The 23,855-nt window shown below is 36.0% G+C and overlaps 1 protein-coding gene across 6 annotated transcripts in view; it reads right to left on the bottom strand.

The window, feature by feature from the left end:
* Window positions 1-23,855, bottom strand: part of OPA1 (OPA1 mitochondrial dynamin like GTPase) — a 92,285-nt gene that overhangs the window by 6,664 nt on the left and 61,766 nt on the right. For all 6 annotated transcript variants that reach the window (XM_060150307.1, XM_060150309.1, XM_060150310.1 and 3 more), the window contains 2 exons: window positions 17,238-17,331; window positions 16,618-16,728 (listed from right to left, as the gene is read on the bottom strand). In XM_060150307.1, coding sequence (XP_060006290.1) covers window positions 16,618-16,728; window positions 17,238-17,331 — 205 coding nt within the window. The remainder of the gene's footprint in view (window positions 1-16,617; window positions 16,729-17,237; window positions 17,332-23,855) is intronic.

Genomic DNA, 23,855 nt, shown 5'->3' with positions numbered 1-23,855 from the left:
ATGAACTGAAATAAACCTTTTACAGCTTTTGATCTTTTTAGAGAAAGCATAAAGAAACGAGCTGCAAACTTACTAATGCAGTGTATTTTAAACAAACCACACATCCAAAGATCCAAATGTACCTTAACAGAACTGCTTCATAACATACTGCATACACATTTTGTACCAAGTTTGAGGACACCTTGTAGGTGAGATTTTGCTATAAAAAGCTGTTCACTAAAAGAAGGAACACTTCTTATTATTATGTTATATATGTTGCTCCTAAACAGGCTTGCTTTTCATTAGACAATTACACTGTAAGTACTCTTTAGAAATTCAGTATCTAAAGGAATCATCTAGGGAAACAAGCAAAGAAAACCAACAGAAAAAAGTGAATAATAGACCAAATTCAAGAGTCTCAAAACTACAGTCGAAATCTTAGACTTGGCACAAGAAAAGATGTACACCTCTTACAGCTGAAAGGAAGAGCCAGAGATACAGAATCAAAGATGTATAGCTAAATCTAACACTTATCTTCTGAATCTTGGCCCTGTAGTGTTTTTTCCCTACAAATAGGTATGATTATTTTTAAACAGACTCATTAATGAAGACAAACAGTATACTTTTGCTTGTTAGAGAAGAAGGAGGCATCGTTTCCTATGTCCTGGAAAGCTGTTTGAGACTTGGACAGTAATTGTAAAGCTGGGTGGGGTCCCAGACTTCCAGGAGTCTGTGAGGTGGAAATAGAGTTCTCTGGGTTATTTCCATTGTTTCAAAAGTTCAAATGGATATCTTTGTTTGGGCCAGAATTACATCTACTCTTGTAACAATTAGTTATTTAGGCTGATTAAAGATATAATTGCAATTTTATGTTTCAAAGTAAAACTATGTGCATTGTAGACAAATCTTATAAAACATGGACTTCACAAGAGTATACAATAATGAAAGGAGTGTTTGATGAAAAAAAAAAAAGTTAGGAATCCCTGGTCTAATGCCCCTAACAATCAATGGAGTAGTTATTTCATATGACTTTTTATCAAGATGAGAACATAATGTATTAACAGGTATACGATAACGTGATCAGGGGAACTAAGTTTCTAGTCCTGGTTTTGCCTTTAATCTTAGACCCGGTAGACAAATCACGGTGCTAGTTTCTTTATCTCTAAAATGAGGGAATCAGTCTAAAAAAAGCCCATATTACTTTAAAATTTAGGACTGAAATGTACTATTCTAACTGATCATGTTTTAATTGTACCTTTTAAAACTTGTAAATGGTCTTTTCTTTGTTCTTTAGTATCTTTTTATTTGATGTTAAGCTCCTAGTAAAAAATGCAACCACAAGTGATAATATTATTCTCATAGGGTTACAGAATTCATTTTAGAAAGATCAGTTTTATACTGTTTTTCTTCCCCCAGGAATCAACGTGTGACTGTATGAATTACCTACTTACAAAAAAGCCTGTCATTTAAAATCACTCAGCAAGTGCTACAGCACTTGCTATGTAATAGATGTCCATGAATATTCATTCATTGCTCATTCATTTATTTATTGGTGAGTGATCTGACTTAACCAATACTTAATCCAAACATTAGAGATGATTATTTTAAAAATTTGCTATTTCAGACCCCAAAACAATATGATTTAGAAAGAAAGCTGCCATAATAAAGTCTGTGAAGTAAATTATAATTTATGTCTGCTGAATGTATAAACAACTCAAAGTGACTTGTGAATAAATTCAGCCTAAATTTTAAAAACAACTTTAACTGAGCATTTCTACCAGGCTCCTTTCTGGCTAATCAAAACCTCTTAAAAAATACTTTCTTGAATTTTGAAGCCTAGTCTCCAAAAGACTTTAGTATGGATGAACAAAGAGTAGCTTTATAGCCAGGCCTTTATATTGGTTAGGCCCTTAAGCTTTCATAAATAGATGGCAACCCTAATTTCATCTCAGCTATTTGTTCTTATGGATCTGCCCTTAACCAACAGTCACACCATTCCAGGCGCTTGTCAGTGTCAATCAGTGTAAAATCTTGAACTTTCTCTGCTACCTGATACTTATTAAAAGGCTCAGTTGCAAGAAGAAATCACATTTATGGAAAATTGTATGGGGGATATATAATTCATCTATTTCTCTAGATGCTATATATTTCATCTTTAGATAGGCCAAACCAAATAGCTATTTATTTAGATGGCATCATTCTGATTTTGTCCAGAATTGCTTGTTACTGGCCTACACTGAGGAATGTTACAATAAAGAGCCCCATGAAATTCATGATTATGTGCAGTCATTTGATTCAGTATATCATATAACTCAGTGTTCCTCTTATGAGGACTAGTGACTTTTCTCTCAGGTGTGTGTACCAGGTATATCTATGCTTCAACTAAGCAACTGCTGTGCTGTTGTCTGAGAGCTACCATAAATCATGTAATCAACTCTGTTTTCCATTTTCCATCAGCTACTGAAACCAACTCCCCCTAAAACGAAGTTCCCCTGCAGGGCTTATGATTAACCTCTCTACCCGAAACTTTATCCCTTTTCTTGTCCCGTCCCTGTTCCCCTGAAGATTGAGAAGTAGCAAAGAAAAGAGGGGACTGAAACCGAGCAGGACCTCACGGAGCATTCCCCAGGTACAAGGCCCTCCATGTCCCCTGTTTCGTGTTTGACCTTCCCTGAGTTCCAAAGAGTAGACTCAAGCAGTTAACGATTAGAACAGAGTCACAGGACTCCGAGTTCCTCTTGAAGGGATGTAGATGACAATCTGATGCATATCTTGTTGTTCTGTGGAAACTAAGACGCCACACCCAGTGGAGGAAGGTGACTACATGCTGTCGGCAAGCAAGTAGACCCCAGACTTCTTGGAACTGGAAAGTTGATGACTGAGATTCCCTAAACATCATCCTGTTACCTCACCACCAGCCAATCAGAAGAATGTCCACGAGCTGATCAGTCACCCTGTGAACTTCACACTTAATGGTTGCCTTTAAAAACCGTTCCTGAAAGCCAGCACGGAGTTCAGGTCTTTTGAGCACGAGCTGCCTGCTCTTGCTTGGGGTCCTACAATAAATGCTGTACTTTCCTTCACCACAGCCCACTGTCAGTTGATTGGCTTTGTTGTGCATAGGGCGAGTGGACCAGAGTTCAGTTCAGTAACACTACTAGGAAGCTCAGGGCCAGATATGCAGCTTGCTCATAGCAAAGTACGCAGAACCCTTGAGCACCAATCTTATCCCAAATTTCACATTATTTCACTTGCCTGGATTTTCTCTTCCCTTCCACCCAATTTTTCCACTCAAGTATTTTTACTTTTTGCACAGGGTAGATCTTTACAAGCTGCCTCAAAATGTTTGGGGAATAAGGCAGGGAATTAAACTAACAAGCTAGTTTGTAGAAGATATACCACTAGGTAGCTGATTCATATAATATACTATAATATTCTAAAAATAATCTTGTTATACTGGTAATACTTTTTAAATCAGTAATTTAAGAACATTTTGGGAGGACAATATTTGTCACATTTAACCTTCTATGAATAATCCCTACATGAGAGAAAAAAAAAATTATTTTTATTTCTGCTCAATTCTCGGAAAACTCAATGATATAAAAATCTATACTTAAAGTCATTATTTTCAGCAAAAGAAAAAAATCATACAGTTTTATGATTCATGATCGTCTTTTTAAATGTGAATGTTAGATAGATTCTACCGTAAGGTTATAATTGTCTCCTGTGAATTATTTTATTCTGCATCCAGTCCATAAAATATTCCATATTCATTATATCTATCAACTCATATTATGATGAAAAAATAGTTATTTTATGTGGTAACTCATTAATGATACATTTTTTTCTCAAAAAAGTTTAAGTAAATACGCTACTTTAAAATGAATACATTTCTTTTTCTCCCCATAAAAAAACCTAAATATCACTACAATTTAAAAACTATGATATAGGTAAGTAATCGGGAAAGCTAAAAAAGCGTTAGCATAATGACCAGTAAAATATTCAGTCCCAAACAATTAAGGTTTTAAAATAATTAATCATTTTTTTCTTTTCTATTTTCCTCTTCTTAAAAGCATATTTTACTCTGAATTTTGTTAGGAGGGAAATTGAAACATTTTAAGAGAAGGAAAATCACCCAGGCAGCCCTTAAAGAGACAGGACATCATTTATCACCTGAAAAGACAGATTTATAAGAAGAGGGCCCTTTCTGTTCCTTTAAGACTGCAAAACAGATGGGAAGTGAATGGACAGTCAATGGGACAAGAAAACACATGGGAGGTGCCGCTGTATGTATGTTCCCAGCATAAGAAAGAGGTCAAGATTGTAACTGCATGACTGGGTCCTGGAAAGGGTCTTTCTTCAAGCTGTTACAAAGACAAACGCTGTTCCTCATCCTGCTGTCAAACTGTTATAAATATTGGTTTGTCAAAAGACCTTCAGTGCTGAAATTTTAAAAAGGAGGTGTAACAGATGAATGAATCATGAGAATGATTCTTAAACAGTCAGCTCATTAATGTAATTTTAAAAGTAAAAGAAAATAATACAAGAAGGGAGAATGTAATTCTGATTTATGAGCCAAACTGAAAGTTTATAGAAAAAAGTATGGAATTAAAAATTGCAGACTTTAATAAAGTTATGAATTAAGTGAGATGAAAAACAAAAATGGAATACAATTATATCTCTCTCTCTTTTTTTTTTTTCTGGTACGCAGGCCTTTCACTGTTGTGGCCTCTCCCGTTGCGGAGCACAGGCTCCGGACATGCAGGCTCAGCAGCCATGGCTCCGCGGCATGTGGGATCTTCCCAGACTGGGGCACGAACCCGTGTCCCCTGCATCGGCAGGCGGACTCTCAACCACTGCGCCACCAGGGAAGCCCCAATTATATCTCTTAAATAAGATGCTACATAAGGACAAAGTATTATTAATCTTATCACAAGGAGAACTAATAGGTATTTGTGTTTTTTAGGCTGATTTCATGTTTTCAGTTATTTCTCACTATAACCCTATAAATTGATATCATTACTGATATTGGTTCCATAAGGCAGAATAAGGCTCAAAGACATAAATGCAGCTTCAGAATTAATTTCATGCATTCAGTAATTTAGAAAATCACCTTTAAATTATAAATCACAATTTCTTTTTTTCTACAGAAAAGAAATAAAATTGAAATAGCAATAAGAATGCATAGATGGATAAGCCTGGGTTATCTTTTTTGAAGAATGAAACCATTACACATTTCTTTAGGAGACAAACTCATTGTTCTCGAGTTAATGATTAGTTGAACTAGGAGAGTAGGCTCTAAAAATAACACACTGAAAATAATATAAAAAAGGAAGCCAAACTATATGAACTTGGTTATCTACAGTCACCACTAGCACAAACCCAGACTAAAAATGAACAGAATCCCAAAACAAATCTAAAAAGATACTATCTCTGACACATGTTGTTAGCCCCAGCTTTGCCATAAATATTTATGTAACTGGCTAAATCATTTCCCTTAGTGAACATCAACTTCCCCATCTGAACAATGGGGATAATAACTTACAAGCCTTATACGCCTTTAGAAGAAAAACACAACACATGGTGTAAAGTGCAAAGCTCTATACAAATTTAAAGCACATATATAGAGTTCCAAACAGGATTTAATTTGGATTCCAAAGTACCAAATGATGCAGTTACATGAGAATACTTTCTATTCCTAATGCTTGCCTGGCTCATTGCTTTCCTGATTGTCAGCAATCTCAGTAGAAGTGAGAATAAAAGATTACAAAGTTAAGAAGAGAGTGGACGGTTTAAAGTAGAGGCAGCAGCCAAATATTCAAAAGTTTTCCTGTAGACTTCCCAGGTGGTGCAGTGGTTAAGAATCCACCTGCCAACGCAGGTGACATGGGTTCGATCCCTGGTCCAGGAAGATCCCACATGCCGTGGAGCAACTACGCCCACGCGCCACAACTACTGAGCCTGCGAGCCATAACTACTGAGCCCGTGTGCCACAACTACTGAAGCCTGCACGCCTAGAGTCCCTGCTGCGCAACAAGAGAAGCCACCACAATGAGAAGCCCACGCACTGCAACGAAGAGTAGCATCCACTCGCTGCAACTAGAGAAAAGCCTGTGCGCAGCAACAAAGACCCAACGCAGCCAAAAATAAATAAATAAATTTATTAAGGGAAAATAAGTTTTCCTGTGTAAAAGAGAATCATGATCAAAAGCAGCTGGAGTGCACAGAAGAATCAATCTAGTAATTTTAAGATAGGAATGATTTCAGCATCTTTGAAGAAAGAGAGACATAATGAAGGTACAAGTACATATAGGAAGTGCCAGGGTCCTGAATACAGGTGGAGATTAACTTTAAAAGCAGAGTGATTTTTAGTACATGTTTTGTTACTATATAGCCTCTGGAATCCCTGACCTATTTAAAGCAATGGGTACCATAGGTTTTATTTTTACTAATGCTGCTTATTCCTCTCAGGGAATCTTTTTGAAATAAGCTTGTATGAAGAAAAGGAAGAGAAATTGAGCCTACTCTGATAGATGAGAAACCAGAAATAGGAGCAATGACAACAAACTGAAGATTTGGGATATAAGAGGAAGCCAGCCCAAGATTTCTTCATGAAAAATGTGTTCCAAAAGTGTAACAGAAATTATGTCCCTAAGATCCCATTAAAAATTTTGTTAGAATACAATGTTACAGTGGTTATATCTCGGCAGTGGTAATAGTTTAAAAAATTCTGCCATCTATATCTTCTAACTTTATACAATGCATATGCACTAGTTTTGTGATAAAAAAAGATTAAAACAAAAACACCTAAAATTCTGGTAGTTGTACTGGGTGAAGACAGGTACACATGACACAGAATATGAAGTGGTACCAATAAAAGGAGAGACTAAAAAAAGACCTGAATTCCTTGGCCCAGAAAAAAGATCTAACTCAAAAGATTAAAACTAAGGAACAGACTGAAAAAGTTCTTCTAAGAGAAATTAAAATGGACTAATTCCATACACAGTAGGTAACGACGAAGCAGAGAAAATCTATTATCTTTAATGGGCTGCACAAGTGTGAAAACTTCACCAGTTCAAGAAAGATTTCAATTCATTCACAGGTGACAGATCCAGGAGGGGCAGTTACTAGAGATAGGAAGAATTCAAAGTGAATCCCCAACCACAAAGGATGATACGATGATAACCAATTACTATGTGGCCCCATGAAATGTCTCTTGGTGTCACAATTACCAAGAGGTTATTTGGGAAGATATCAGTCACTTTTAAAATTGATCATATCATTAATCAGCTTAATCATTTCTATGAATGTGATAATTAAGAATATGAAATTTCTAAGGTAATTTTGAATTATGCTCATTTGGAAAAAGAAACAGTTTAGAACTGTATAAAATGGTAAAGAAATTAAAATTTCTTTTGTCCTCAACCCCTCCTGCAACTATCCTGAGAACCCTCTTTCACAGAGGTTACCAGTTCAGTGTGCATCAATTTGTCCTTCAAGACAGTTCTCTCTTTTTTAAAAAATGTATTCATATCTTGTTTAATTTTATTTTTTAATATACTGTTCCACAGATCAATGGATTGTTTTGCAATTCGATTTAGTTTTCAATAACTAGATTCCATCTTTTTCCATCTTAGAATGGAGAGAATACATAATTAAAAAAATAAAACAAATCAAAGTTTAATCCAAAACGTAAAGATATTATTTCATCCTAAAGTCTCACTGAGGGAGTGGTAAGCATTAATAACAAGGGAAAAACAGCCTCATTTCTAGCTTTAAAAATGTGCACTGTCTTTTTTATACATAATCATATACACACAAGCACATAATACATAACACATAAATAGAAACCACTTTAAAATGATCAACAAAAAATTCAATCCATAAATTACTGAACAGCCCTTTCCTATCTTTATTCTCACTTTTAATCAGTTAAAATGTGAGTTTAAAGCAAAAAGAATATACTTGTTAGTAAAGCATTGAATAACAGTAGCCTGTAAAAGATTACAGAGAAGTAAATATCCTTTTAATCTTGTACCAGTTTATCAATATCCGTCAATGTTGTCTTTAAAAGACAGACTTAGGGCATGAAAAATGTGCTTGATTGTAAAAGCCCCATTTTGAGTCTGAATTTTCTCATCAATAACCTGGAAAGCACAAAACTCGGACTCACCGTGTGGAATTGCGCATGTAAATAACTACTCCTCTAACACACAGGACTCTCCCTGAGGATTACTTTATTCTTTGTGTCAACTCACTCTCTCTCCCTTTTTTGGACTGCAACACAAAGGCAGAGTCTACTTCATCTCTGCAGACTCAAGGTAAAAATAATCCTTCACTCTCTTCCTTAGCTGCTTTGTCAATTTCACCTTACTAGGAAAAATATTCCACAAAGGCAGAAGTTAAAAATTCAATCACTTTAAGCCTGAGAAGATACCTTAAAGAGCTCAAACACTGATAACATAAAACAGAAAGCTATTTATTCTGTAGTGAAGAAAAGAAACATTCTAATCTTCCCATTTTTCAAATATACTCACTTCTACTAACCATTCCAGAAAGTGCATAAATGTCAAATAGAATAAAAATATTCCAATCGACTTAAAAATTCCTAATAAACACACACACAAAAATGAGTGTTTCGGTGAACTGGGTGGACCGGGGATTAGGACATCACTGGTGACCTAGAAAGAAGTAAGAAGTGGTTCTGCTAGGGATGAAAGCTAGTCGCAAGATGCCAGCAAAGGAATGTGTGGGTACAGGGGTGAATGTAGCAAATGCGAGCTGCTCTACAAGAGAAATGAGGTGGCAGTTTTCTGGTGAGACAGAGTGGAAGAAAGCTTTCTTCTCCCTCTTTTTTAAGTTAAGAGAAGGGGGTAATGAAGAGCCTGTATTAAAACGTCATGATCCAACATTCAGCAAACACATTCACTACGACATACAAAATATAGTGAATTTATGAAAGAAGCAAATGGCTTTGGCAGAATAGATCAATCATAATAGACATGAAAAAATTTTTTTCTTAAATTGGTTATTTTGGTTGATCTACAGTTGTCTATAGTGGGAAGCCTGCCTTCTGCTCAATTAAACAACACTGGCAGTACCTCAGTAAGGTTTTTAACCACTGAAGGAAGTTAAATAAGCAGGGAGGAGGAAAAACACTAGCTCAGGACCAAGAGATAATAATGATGTATAAGAAGGCACAGTGAGAGACATAAGAAAAAAAGAGAAAGAGGGAAAGGCTGCTTAGAAGTGTGCTAGAAGCCAGGAGAGATGAGAAAGCAGTACTGAGTGCCTGTAATTACTGGCCAAAAAACCACAATCACAGTATGTAGGTATAAATGATGCCACAGAGATTATGGTTTTTACAGTTGCCTAGGTACCTAGAATTCTACAACTCAATGCTACCCTCTCCTCCTTTAAATCCCTTTAAAATTCACTTTCTTTGGTTATGTCTACAGAAACAAATGAACATGCTACTATAGATAATAGTTCAAATAACAAATTTTCAATAGTCACATGATTTATTAGACTCTACTAAAAGAAGATATACATCGATTTCATGCCCATTAATAAAAATAACAGACTGTGCCGCTGTAAGCATGAAGAACTCTCCAGAGAACTGGTGCGGGGGCAGAGTGGGTGGTGGCGGTGTGTGGCAACAATCGCCTGTGGAGACTTGGCAAAATACGCATGCCGTAGCCCTACCTCGGGAGAAATAGTTTAAACACATGACTTCCCTTTTCTACAGTTTTAAGTTCCAGATTCTGAGTACAATAATCTTTCTAGGATAATTTTCAGTCTCACACTACTTCGTGGCCACAGGTTTCATCCATAAAGGCCCTCAAGGATTCCGCAAGTACGGCAGAAGTTTAGGAATGTGGAGGAGCCAATGAAAATTAAATTCGAGAGTATCTTGCTATTTTTCTTTCCTAAATTATTCTTGCTGAAGCTTCTCCCATCTAGATATTTCCTGACTACTTTTTATCCAAGTTTTAACATGGCATGAAGACATTTCTTAACTCTCTTATAAACTAGAATTATATTTCAGAGATAATGAAGGTACTTCTTCTTCTTTTTTTTTTTTTTTTTTGCAGTACACGGGCCTCTCACTGTCGTCACCTCTCCCGTTGCGGAGCACAGGCTCCGGACGCACAGGCTCAGCGGCCATGGCTCACGGGCCCAGCCGCTCCACTGCATGCAGGATCCTCCCAGACCGGGGCACGAACCCGTGTCCCCTGCATCGGCAGGCGGACTCTCAACCACTGCGCCACCAGGGAAGCCCAAAGGTACTTCTTAAACTTAAGCAGCTAAGGTGCATTTCTCTTCTGATCTTAGCTTATAAAATGGTAGTACTGGATCATTCTGCCTCTACTCCCTTTTTATAACCATAATTTAAAAAATGCACTAGTACGTTAATTATGAAGAACAAACAAAATTTTCATTATAAAAATAATCTGGTACTACCTGGTAGCTCAGAGAAAAAAGAAATTTCCATCTGTCATCTATATTTCTAAGTTTTTAGCATCAAAACTGAATCTCCTGCACACTAAGATAGAAAGCCTGTATCTTTCCTCCATTCTAATTATCAAGAGAAAGCATAGGATGGAGGATAAGAGGAGACTGGGAAAGTAAGGAGACACAAAGACAAGCCCCACCAGCATTGTATATGGCCAAGAGAAACAAACTTTAGTTTCAGAAACAATTGCCGGCTGTCTGGGAGATGCTCAGGCATCAAACAATAAAGAACAGTCAACAGAGGCAAGAGGCCGAGCATGCTGCTGCGACTGCCTCTCTAATCCCCGGACCTCCAGTAAAAAGGCCAGCTGTTGCCACCTCGTGTAGAGAGTCAGCAGAGCAAATTAACCACGGGAGAGAAAAAGCTGCGGATATTGGAAAATTCTAATTTACCAGCCCTTTAAGCTACACTGTTTTTAACATTGAGGACATCAAACTATTATCATTAAAATAAGCCTACGTAATGGTAGCCCAAGTAAAAAGGTTTAAGACTGTTTTCACATTTCATTAGTAAATGACATAGATGTAAATATGAAATATTCGGTTTTGACTGAAGCATATCTTCTCTTCATGTAAAGTACAAGAAATATGAAGAAATACACTGAAGTTTATTATAAAACATTTCAACACTCCCAGACAAGCTTGACAAAAAGCCTCAACTTAGAATAACAGCCATATGCTCAAGTAAAGATTCTGCATCTGTTACAGCTGGATTTTAAGTCTCTAAGTACAAACACACCACACTGAAAAGCTGTGTCTGAATTTTGGGCAACTTTGATACTACTTACCTATGGCGGAATTCAATTGAGTGTACTTCAAGACAATTTAACAAGTCACATAAAGAAAATTAACTTCCTTCCATCTGTTTACTGGCTTCATTTACACTTCTGTGTTCTCTTACCCAGATGTTCTAATGCTATCAAAGTTTTCATATTGTTTGAAAGTTTAAGCTGCAAAGTTTTTTTAGTGTACGAAGTACAGAGGGTGATAATGATCATGATGATTATCACGGTCATAACTAACATGTATGTCTTTTTTGACCCTCTCCATAAAGGACACTGTTAACTATGGGAGCCTCCAAATATAAAAGACCATTTTATATAATTATATTGTCTAACACCTTGGGGTTTGCTTCTCAAATTAGTTCAGCAGAGTAGTTAAAAGACCTGGGCTCAAATCTTGGCTTTACCGGTTACTATCTGTGTGTTTCTTAGGCTGCTGTTTCTTTTTCTATAACATGAGAAAAATGACTATACCTATGAGACTGCATGTTAAACACATAACCTAATATCTGGCACAGGAAATTTATTCAAATATTAATTTATATTCATAAATAGATTCAAGTTTCGATACAAAAATGAAAAGGAATTTATTGTAAAATAAGAAGAGAACAATCTAAATGATTGGTAATACCCCTTTAATTCCTGGGTATCAGCGATTCTTTGATTATGTACACAGGAAATAGTGAACAAGAGTTAAAAAAGAAACCTAAGCTCTAAACCCCATGCAACTGATATCAAGGTCCAAAAACTCACAGTAAGCTAGGTTGATATGATATTTACAGAGCAAACAATAAAAGAATCCCATGCTGTTCTGATGAAACTCAGTTTAGCAACATTACTAGCAGTTGTTACCAGTGTCAGACACTCAGTTTCCAGGCTGGGATGGAGAATAAATTCCAAAAAAAAGTCTGTGAGATGTTAGCACTATTACTTATTTTATATAATGACAATCATAAAATACATCTTATAAATCATAAGCAGATCATTATAGAAATAAACATTTTAAATTGAGCTGTAACATGCCAATTTTTTCCTCTTCAAAGAAAGCGTTTTAAAATTGCGGTCTGTTTCAGTAAATACATTGGACACATTATTAAAAACAATGCTGAGAATCCAAATAGATTTTATCTAAATTAATCCTGTATTTAAGTATCTATAAAAAATCCTTTGAGATAAAATTCACTATAAAATCAAAAGAATTTCATCAAGGTCATAGTGAACATATTTAAACACCAGACAGTTCTGAGTATGACTAGACAATGCAAAAAAGGAATAAGGTGGAAAGATTAACTATGTATTTTACTAAACTGTCCATGAGGCAACCCAGTCTTTCAACATCTTCAGAGGTCATGTTTTCAAGTCTCATTATCTCTAAATTATTTTCATATGATCCCTGATCCATTATCAGCTATAAAAACAAAATTTAATATTTTTTTACCCTTTTCTCAGACTTAGGCAACAGTTGTAAGAATGCTACAAAGAACATTTTTCCTGAATCATTTACTGTCATTATGCCCCACAAGCCCCAAATATTCTGTGTAGTAGCTACAAATAAGGATATTTTCCTAAATAATCCCAATCTAACAAGGTTTAAAAATTAACAATGAAGTATTACTACCATGTAACCCTTAGATTCCCACCAACTGTCCCATGAATGTCCTTTAGAGCAAAAAGACCTAGTTCAGGATCACGCATTGTATTTTGTTTTCTTGTTCTTTAGTCTCCCTCAACCTGGAATAGTTCCTCAGTCTTTCCTTGTCTCTCATGATCTTGATACATTTTTAAGATTACAAGCCAGTTATTTTGTAGACTGTGCTTTAATTGGGGTTTTTCTGATGTATCCTTATGACTGAATTTAAGTTATACATTGAAGGTAAGAAAATCATAGAAGTGACGCTGGGTTCTTCTCACTGCATTCCATAAGGTGGCACACAGTTCTGATTTGACTACTACTGATAATATTACTGTGACCACTTGATTAAGGTGGTTATTACCAGGCTTCCCCACTTTAAAGTTATTCTTTTTTCCTTTTCAATTATTTTGCATGGAGACAATTTGTGTGATTATACAAACATCCCATTCCTCATCACTGATTTTATTCATTTACTTATATAATTAGCAATTTATGGACTCCTGTTTTATTCAATGGATTATAATTTATAACTCCTTATTTATTTATATTGATGCCCAAACTGTCCTAGTTTTGGCCAACAGGAACCTCTGCACATTGGCTTCTGTATCTTGTTGACCTGTCCCTATCATCCTTCAACTACTTCCTTACTTTCTATATCCTAAGATGTCCCAGGTTCCTCCTGACCTTCCCCTGCTCCACCTATGGAATCCACTGCATCTCCAGAGTCCCAGTTCCTTGTATGCCTCCTCATCTCATAAGCCTCCTAGAACTAGAAGAGGCAAGCTCTTCTTTCATTTCTTTCATCTTCCTAACTCTAGCTTTGTGGCTTCACTTCAATATTGAACACGGTATATTTTCTCCAGAATATGAGAGAATACCGTACTACTTATGTACTCATCTTAAAGGACAACCAGTCAAAGAATCCCCAAAGTAAAGTGGTGAAATGATTTGAAATTGGGCACGTTTAAAACTGGCAAAATATATGATGCATCAAACTTCTACCAATCTCTACAATAATCTACCCTGTACCATTTTGAAACTGTAGTAAAAACAAAAAAACAAAAACTCTGACTCCCTTTCTCTAAATTTCATTAACCGACTTACCATATTCTAATTGAATATGCTATACTAGGAACTTTGATCTGTGTAAGACAGTAGTAACCATTAAACTGTGACAGTTTACTGGCTGAAAGTATCCATGACCATATTCGCAAGTGTTAGACTGAACATAAACAGTAAGGAAAAGGTACTCTCAAGATTTTTTTTCAACTAATGGACAAAGTCATGGCTCATCTCCTTTAGTGTGACTGATGAGGCTGAGTCACTGGTCAAACACTTGCTTCCAAGGACATTATTTGGTACATTAACACGACAATAATTATATATATACAAAAGTAGTAAATCATTTCAAGGGAGTCATATGGGTACTTTCTCAGGAAAACATAAGACTTGGCTTGACAGTGCACAAATTTGTGTTAGCAATACACTTTCCTTAAACAATCAAATTGGGAGTAGAAAATGATGGGGTTACACAACACTCTATTATAAAACATGAGAAAAGACATATTTTCCAATCACTTAAAAATGTATATGCTGGTAGAACACATGGAAGTATTTCACTGTCTGATAACTATGTCTCGAGGGATACAAAAGAAATAGATCTGTATACACTGTGATACTGACACATCTCTTCCTGTAACAGTACTAATTTAGCATGAAATTATGAACCAGAAACTTCCAAATGTTTTTCTGAACCAATTCCCCTACCAACCTTGTAAGAAGAAAACTATTATAGTATCATTCTTACAAAGAAGCTAAGGCTGTGGAAGATACCCTGCCTAAGATGACATAGCTAGTACATGGTAGTTCAGATTTAAGCACAGGCCTTCTATGAGTTAGCACAGACTTAACTACACCACCAAGGCAGCATGAAAAAACTGGAAGAACTGCAACAGACGATGGAAATAGAAGTTAAAGTGAGATATGTTTCAAAAAAAAGATCACCTAAAGAAAGAAGGAAAAGGAAAAGAAAGAAATAGGAAGCTGAGAGAGTAGGGAGGAGAGAGAAAGAGAGGACAAGCAGTGGAGGAGCACATGGTGTTCTGGCGCACAGCAGGAGCCAGGAGAGCGCTGCTCGGTTTCACTTGGATGTTCTAGGGGTTGTATTGTAGTGCTAAATACTCAGCTTAGAAACTGTTTTCAAATGTGAAGAACTGCTTTTGGTTGAGCATGTGCTACCTTCTGGATATCAGAAAATTCATAGATAGTAAATTTAAGTTCACATTGAAAGTAAAAAATACTGTTTCATTAAGTTGAAATAAGGGAAACTCATAACAAGGTAAACTCAAACAGAAGCACTAACCACCAGTATTTTCATTTTTATTTAATAATATTAACTTCTCACTGATTTCCTTCGGTTCTCAAGTATTTAAGTAAATCTTAATAGGCAATCCAAACATCTTAAAGCTAGGAATTCACTAGCATTCAAAGAAGAACCAAATGTCCCTCCGCGCCCCCCCAAAGCCCCCAAAAACAAAGTGACAAAGTGACTAACAGGGCCCAGCTAGGTTGGGGGCTGAAGGTGAGGAGCCATATCACCCTGGTATAGGTGTTAAAGCCAGACCAGGTGTAAGAGGGTGTTCGCGACCTGCCCAGCAGTGAGGAGAGGATCCGTGTAGGAGGAGAGTCAGTGCAGGCGGCCAAAGCACAGCAAGATGAAAACAGTATCTCTACAAAAGCACGGTTGGGCTTCAGGTGAGGAAGAGTCCTCGTGTAGCCGGGCAGGGGGTAGGAAGAATGAGAGAGAGAGATGCCTGGCAGTGTCAGAGCATGAGCTCAGTATAAAGGACTCCATTAGGAAGGGCAACCTGGCACAGAATGTCAGAGCCTAGATGAGGTGGAAAGGGTGTCAACACAGGGTAAGGTATTGTGGTAGTGGCCTGGAGTTGGGCGATAAGAACCGAGCTGGGTGAGAAGGACATTTGTGCAATGAAGGGGACAGTAGCAAGTTTGGTTACATATAAGAGGACTGATCAAAATAAGGAAATATATTAAAGATACGTAGAGCCAGATTTATCACTGTCAGAAAAAGGAATTACAAATAAGGAAAAGGAAGAAATTAGAATGAACTCGGTATTATTAAATTAAAATGGAAAGCACTGGTGTCAACTTATGGTTTTCAATACAGATATATACATATGATTAGAAATACAGATGTAATTGTGTGTATATATGCGCACGCACACACATGGTATTTGTTCCTTCGCTCCACCGAGTGGGTCTGGGAACAGTGATAGTTCAATAATAATGAACATATCTGGTTCCTAGTTCTTGATTTCTAAATATCATTCTCCAAAAAGGGAAGCTTGGTCAGGGAAAGCACAAGATGAATATGGAACATTTTGTGTGGAAGGACAATATTAGGACAACAGGTTAAACTTGCACGGAGTCTGAAAATTAGATGTAGTAATTTATCGGTGTTATTAACATCCCGATTTTGATGGTTGCTAGGAGAAAATTCTTGTTTCTAAAAAACACACGTTAAAGTACTTGGAACTGATGGAACTTCAGGTCAGCAACTTTCAAACAGTTCAGGGGGAAAAAGCTCTTTGTACATACTTTTCTGTAAGTTTAAAATGAGATGGAGAAATAAATGGACATGCAGAAGGTGAAAAGGCAGTGAGATGGAGGGCAGGAAGGATTACTTACTGAGGTCTTCAGCCAGCTGAACTCGTTTACCAGTAAGCAATTTTACCTTCTTCTCACTATCTTCAGCAAAGTCTTCCAGTACCTCTTTAACATTTTTCTCTAATCGCCTGACTGTTTAAAGCAAATAAAGAAATATGAGAAGCATGATTTTTATGAATGCACAAGGATGATAAAATTAACAATATATGGAGAGCAAGTTCTTATTTTTCTCATCACGATAAATCTATTGTTAAGTTCAGACTTCTCAGTTATAGGGAGAATATCTACCTGTTATGCAGTACTTTTATCAATATGAACCTAACACATATCCTCAGAGAAAGTCCTATTCTTAAGCCCTAATATTTTAATGGAAGTACAGATTCCCCAAAAAACCTAAGTGATGCTTAGGAGTCCTTTCCTAACAGAGTTTTTGTGTAATGAAGAAAGATTCCTGGTATGTTTATCTCCCATCTTTTTCAATTATGGTTTATTTTCATTACTATTTTAAAGGCAAATTATAATTTTTGGTCTTCTAATAAATCTAATATTCAGGAAATATTTTGGCATCCATCTATTTAAAGTGAAATGTTATTACTGTTATTTTTCATGTCAAATTAGAAAGTGGTCCTTCTGTGGCTTACCTTCAGTGTTTGTAAGTTGCTGTCTTAAAGTATTTGCAGTGATAGCAAGCATTCGCTGTATTCGCCAAAACAGGACAACATCATTGCATTCCAACTGAAATATTAGGTAATAAAGATTACCAGATGCAAACTTAAAAATGAAAACCACAATCATGAACACATAAAATTCCTGAAGTCAGTACCTACAGCCTCTGCTTTAATAAAAAATAATCAGATTTACCTAATACATATATTCCTCTTGTAGATAGGACCTACTGCATTTTTTCTGCACAGGAACCACAAAGTTCTACATGATTTGGGTTTTATTTGCACCACAGCTACATAGCTTTGCTTTGATTCCAATGACAAAGCAAGTAAACTTGGGAAGTAGAGAATTTCATTATGTTATATACAAGCAGAAGTTCACAGAATATATCCTTACTTAGCATTTAGTTCAATTAACAATCATGTTATCTTAAATATGTCCTTAGGCTAACCTCTGTTCTTTGAGTGTACACTCAAGCCATTTTTGAAATTCAGCTGCATATGCAAATACATTAATGATGTTTTAAAAAAGCTTATCCTCTGGGTGAGGAGTAAAACAGGGGTAGGAGATTAAGTAGTACAAACAACTATGTATAAAATAAATAAGCTACAAGGATATATTGTACAGTACAGGGAAATATAGCCAATATTTTATAATAACTTTAAATGGAGTATAATCTATAAAAATATTGAATCACCATTCTGTATACCTGAAACAAATATAAAATAGTAAATCAACTATATTTCAATTAAAAAAATAGCATATTCCTTTTTGAAAGCAAGAAAGCAAGAAAGGGAAAAAGCAAGAAAGCAAGAAAGAAAGAGAAAGAAAGAAAAGAAAGAAAGCTTATTCAATAGAGAGGTCTTACTAACAATGAAAATTATGCAAACAACTTGCCAATTTTTACACAGGCACATTTAAACACAAATTTCTTTTAAGCTGCTGAAAACGCAAAAGAAAAACACTTTAGGGGTCTCAAATAAGATCGCTGATTAACAGAGCTCTTTCAGAAGGACACTTTAAAAAGCATTTATCCTTGTATGAAAAAGCTCAAAATACATTAGTTTACCGCCACCTAGGGGTTACTTTGTAAAATGTGACATTAAAGTGCAGTTGTCCATTCGAAGAACTTTCTACAGTTCTTTTAAAGAATTATTTAAAGCAAGATTTTCATGGAGGAAGCTTGCACAAGCCTCTTAGATAGCCTCATCCACCAAAGGGCAGACACCAGAAACAAGAACTACAATCCTGAAGCCTGTGGAACATTCACAGAAAGACAGACAAAATGAAAAGGCAGAGGACTATGTACCAGATGAAGGAACAAAATAAAACCCCAGAAAAACAATTAAATCAAGTGGAGATAGGCAACCTTCCGGAAAAAGAATTCAGAATAATGAGAGTGAAGATGATCCAGGACCTCGGAAAAAGAATGGAGGCAAAGATCAAGAAGATGCAAGAAATGTTTAACAAAGACCTAGAAGAATTAAAGAACAAACAGAGATGAACAATACAATAAGTGAAATGAATAATACCCTAGAAGGACTCAATAGCAGAATAACTGAGGCAGAAAAACAGATAAGTAACCTGGAAGACAAAATAGTGGAATTCACTGCTGTGGAACACAATAAAGAAAAAAGAATGAAAAGAAAGAAAGACAGCCTAAGAGACCCCTGGGACAACATTAAACACACCAACATTCTCATCATAGGGTGCCAGAAGGAGAAGAGAGAAAGAAAGGACCTGAGAAAATATCTGAAGAGATAACTGCTGAACACTTCCCTACATGGGAAAGGAAATAGTCACCTAAGTTCAGGAAGCTCAGAGAGTCCCAGGCAGGATAAGCCAAAGGAGGAACATGCAAGAAACTTAGTAATCAAGTTGACAAAAGATAATGAAAAAATATTAAATGCAACAAGGGAAAAGCAACAAATAACATACAAGGGAATTCCCATAAGTTTGTCAGCTGATTTCTCAGCAGAAACTCTGTAGGCCAGAAGGCAGTGGCACGATATACTTAAAGTGATGCAAGGGAAGAACCTACAACCAAGATCACTCTACCTGGCAGGGATCTCATTCAGATTTGACAGAGAAATCAAAAGCTTTAGACAAGCAAAAGCTAAGAGAATTCAGCACCGCAAAACCAGCTCTACAACACATGCTAAAGGAACTTCTCTAAGTGGGAAACACAAGAGAAGGACCTGCAAAAACAAACCCAAAACAATTCACATAATGGTAATAGGAACATACATATTGATAATTACCTTAAATGTGAATGGATTAAATGCTCCAACCAAAAGACACAGGCTCACTGAATGGATACAAAAATAAAACCCATATATATGCTGTCGACAAGAGACCCACTTCAAACTAGGGACACATACAGACTGAAAGTGAGGGGATGGAAAAAGATATTCCATGTAAATGGAAATCAAAAGAAAGCTGGAGTAGCAATACTCTTATCAGATAAAATAGACTTTAAAATAAAGAAAGTTACAAGAGACAAGAAAGGACACAACATATGATCAAGGGATCAATCCAAGAAGATATAACAATTATAAATATATATGCACCCAACATAGGAGCACCTCAATACATAAGGCAAATGCTAACAGCTATAAAACAGGAAATCAACAGTAACACAATAGTGGGGTACTTCAACACCTTACTTACACCAATGGACACATCATCCAAACAGAAAATTAATAAGGAAACACAAGCTTTAAATGACACAACAGACCAGATAGATTTAATGGCTATTTATAGGACATTCCATCTAAAACCAGCAGATTACACTTTCTTCTCAAGTGCACATGGAACATTCTCCAGGATAGATCACATCCTGGGTCACAAATCAAGCCTTGGTAAATTCAAGAAAACTGAAATCATATCAAGCATTTTTTACGACCACAATGCTATGAGATTAGAAATAAATTACAGGGAAAAAAACGTAAAAGACACAAACACATGGAGGCTAAAAAATATGTTAATAAATAACCAAGAGATCACAGAAGAAATCAAAGAGGAGATCAAAAAACACCTAGAGACAAATGAAAACGAAAACACGACAAACCAAAACCTATGCGATGGAGCAAAAGCAGTTCTAAGAGGGAAGTTTATAGCAATACAATCCTACCTCAAGAAACAAGAAAAATCTCAAACAAACAACCTAAAGTTACACCTAAAGGAACTGGAGAGAGAACAAACAAAACCCAAAGTTAGTAGAAGGAAAGAAATAACAAACATGAGAGTAGAAATAAATGAAATAAAAACAAGAAAACAATAGCAAAGATCAATAAAACTAAAGCTGGTTCTTTGAAAAGATAAATGAAATTGATAAACCTTTAGCCAGATGCATCAAGAAAAAGAGGGAGAGGACTCAAATCAGTAAAATTAAAAATGAAAAAGGGGAAGTTACAACAGACACTGCAGATATACAAAGCATCCTAAGAGACTACTACAAGCTACTGTATGCCAATAAAATGGACAACCTGGAAGAAATGGACAAATTCTTAGAAAGGTATAACCTTCCAAGACTGAACCAGGAAGAAATAGAAAATATGAACAGACCAATCACAAGTAATGAAACTGTGATTAAAAATCTCCCAACAAATAAAAGCCCAGGACCATATGGCTTCACAGGCGATTTCTATCAAACATTTAGAGAAGAGCTAACACCCATCCTTCTCAAACTCTTCCAAAAAATTGGAACAGAGGAAGAACACTCCCAAACTCATTCTACAAGGCCACCATCACCCTGATGCCAAAACCAGACAAAGATACTACAAAAAAAGAAAATTACAGACCAATATCACTGATGAATTTAGATTAAAAAATCCTCAACAAAATCCTAGCAAACAGAATCTAGCAACACACTGAAAGGATCATACAGCATGATGAAGTGCGATTTATCCCAGGGATGCAAGGATTCTTCAAAATACGTAAATCAATCAATGTGATACACCATATTAACAAATTGAAGAATAAAAACCATATGATCATCTCACTAGATGCAGAAAAAGCTTTTGACAAAATTCAACACCCATTCATGATGAAAACTCTCCAGAAAGTGGGCATAGAGGGAACCTATCTCAACATAATAAACACCATATATGACAAACCCACAGCAAACATCATTCTCAATGGTGAAAAACTGAAAGCATTTCCTCTAAGATCGGGAACAACACAAGGATGTCCACTCTCACCACTATTATTCCACATAGTTTTGGAAGTCCTAGCCACAGCAATCAGAGAAGAAAAAGAAATAAAAGGAATACAAATTGGAAAAGAAGAAGTAAAACTGCCACTGTTTGCAGATGACATGATACTATACATAGAGAATCCTAAAGATGCCACCAGAAAACTACTAGAGCTAATCAATGAATTTGGTAAAGTTGCAGGCTACAAAATTAAGGCACAGAAATCTCTTGCTTTCCTATACAATAAAGATGAAAAATCCAAAACAGAAATCAAGAAAACACTCCCATTAACCATTGCAGCAAAAAGAATTAAATATCTAGGAATAAACCTACCTAAGGAGACAAAAGACCTGTATGCAGAAATCTATAAGACAGTGATGAAAGAAATTAAAGAAGATACAAACAGATGGAGAGATATACCATGTTCTTGGGTTGGAAGAATCAACATTGTGAAAATGACTATACTACCCAAAGCAATCTACAGATTCAGTGCAATCGCTATCCAACTACCAATGGCATTCTTCACAGAACTAGAACATAAAATTTCACAATTTGTATGGAAACACAAAAGACCCTGAATAGCCAAAGCAATCTTGAGAAAGAAAAATGGAGCTGGAGGAATCAGGCTCCCTGACTTCAGACTATACTACAAAGCTACAGTAATCAAGACAATATGGTACTGGCACAAAAACAGAAATACAGATCAACAGAACAGGATAGAAAGCCCTGAGATAAATCCACGCACCTATAATCAATTAATCTATGACAAAGGAGGCAAGGATATACAATGGAGAAAAGACAGCCTCTTCAATAAGTGGTGCTGGGAAAACTGGACAGCTACATGTAAAAGAATGAAATTAGAACACTCCCTAACACCATACACAAAAATAAACTCAAAATGGATTAAAGACCTAAATGTAAGACCAGATACTATAAAACTCTTACAGGAAAACCTAGGAAGAACACTCTTTGATATAAATCACAGCGAGATCTTTTTTGACCCACCTCCTAGAGTAGTGGAAATAAAAACAAAAATAAACAAATGGGACCTAATGAAACTTAAAAGCTTTTGCACAGCAAGGAAACTGTAAACAAGACGAAAAGATAACCCTCAGAATGGGAGAAAACATTTGCAAATGAATCAATGGAGAAAGCATTAATCTCCAAAATATATAAACAGCTCATGCAGCTCAATATTAAAAAAACAAACAACCCAATCCAGAAATGGGCAGAAGACCTAAATAGACATTTCTCCAAAGAAGACATACAGATGTCCAAGAGGCACATGAAAAGCTGCTCAACATCACTAATTATTAAAGAAATGGAAATCAAAACTACACTGAGGTATCACCTCACACTGGTTAGAATGGGCATCATCAGAAAATCTACAAACAACAAATGCTGGAGAGGGTGTGGAGAAAAGGGAACCCTCTTGCACTGTAGGTGGGAATGTAAATTGATACAGCCACTATGGAGAATAGTATGGAGGTTCCTTAAAAACTAAAAACAGAATTACCATATGACCCAGCAATCCCACTACTGGGCATATACACAGAGAAAACCATAATTCAAAAAGACACATGCACCCCAATGTTCACTGCAGCACTCTTTACAATAGCCAGCTATGGAAGCAACCTAAATGCCCATCGAAAGATGAATGGATATTACTCAGCCATAAAAAGGAACAAAACTGGGTCATTTGTAGAGACGTGGATAGACCTAGAGACTGTCATACAAAGTGAAGTAAGTCAGAAAGAGAAAAACAAATGTTGTATATTAATGCATATATGTGGAATCTAGAAAAATGGTACAGATGAACTGGTTTGCAAGGCAGAAACAGAGACACAGATGTAGGGAACAAACATATGGACACCAAGGGGGGAAAGCAGGGAGAAGGGTGGTGGTGGTGGGATGAATTGGGAGATTAGCATTGACATATATACACTAATATGAATAAAATTGGTAACTAATAAGAACATGCGGTATAAAAAAAATAAATAGAAAAAAATTCAAAAACAAAAAAATAGATTTTCATGATATAAAGAATTATAATATGGGGGAAAGCATGATAAAAAAATGTAGTGCATTATTATTTCCATTATGCAAATAAATGGTTATGTTATATATCTACACACACATACATACAACATGTATAGAAAGAGGTGAACGGATATACATAAAAATGTTAACTACAAGTACTTCTAGGTCAGGGGATTATAAAATATTGTTTCCTTTTGCATGGTTGTTTTTTTTAACATTTATTTATTCCATTTACTTTCTATAATGGTAAAGTATTATTTTCTAACATAGTTAATTCTTAAAAAAATCTTTAAAAAGTATTGTAGTGCCTATTATATGCACACGATCTAATATGCACTGGGATGATATGTATGTAAA

This window comes from Lagenorhynchus albirostris, chromosome 5, assembly GCF_949774975.1.
Source record: "Lagenorhynchus albirostris chromosome 5, mLagAlb1.1, whole genome shotgun sequence".
In the NCBI taxonomy this organism is placed as follows: Eukaryota; Metazoa; Chordata; class Mammalia; order Artiodactyla; family Delphinidae; genus Lagenorhynchus; species Lagenorhynchus albirostris.
The sequence above is the reverse complement of the archived record's forward strand: the minus strand, read 5'-3'. Positions and strand labels throughout refer to the sequence as shown.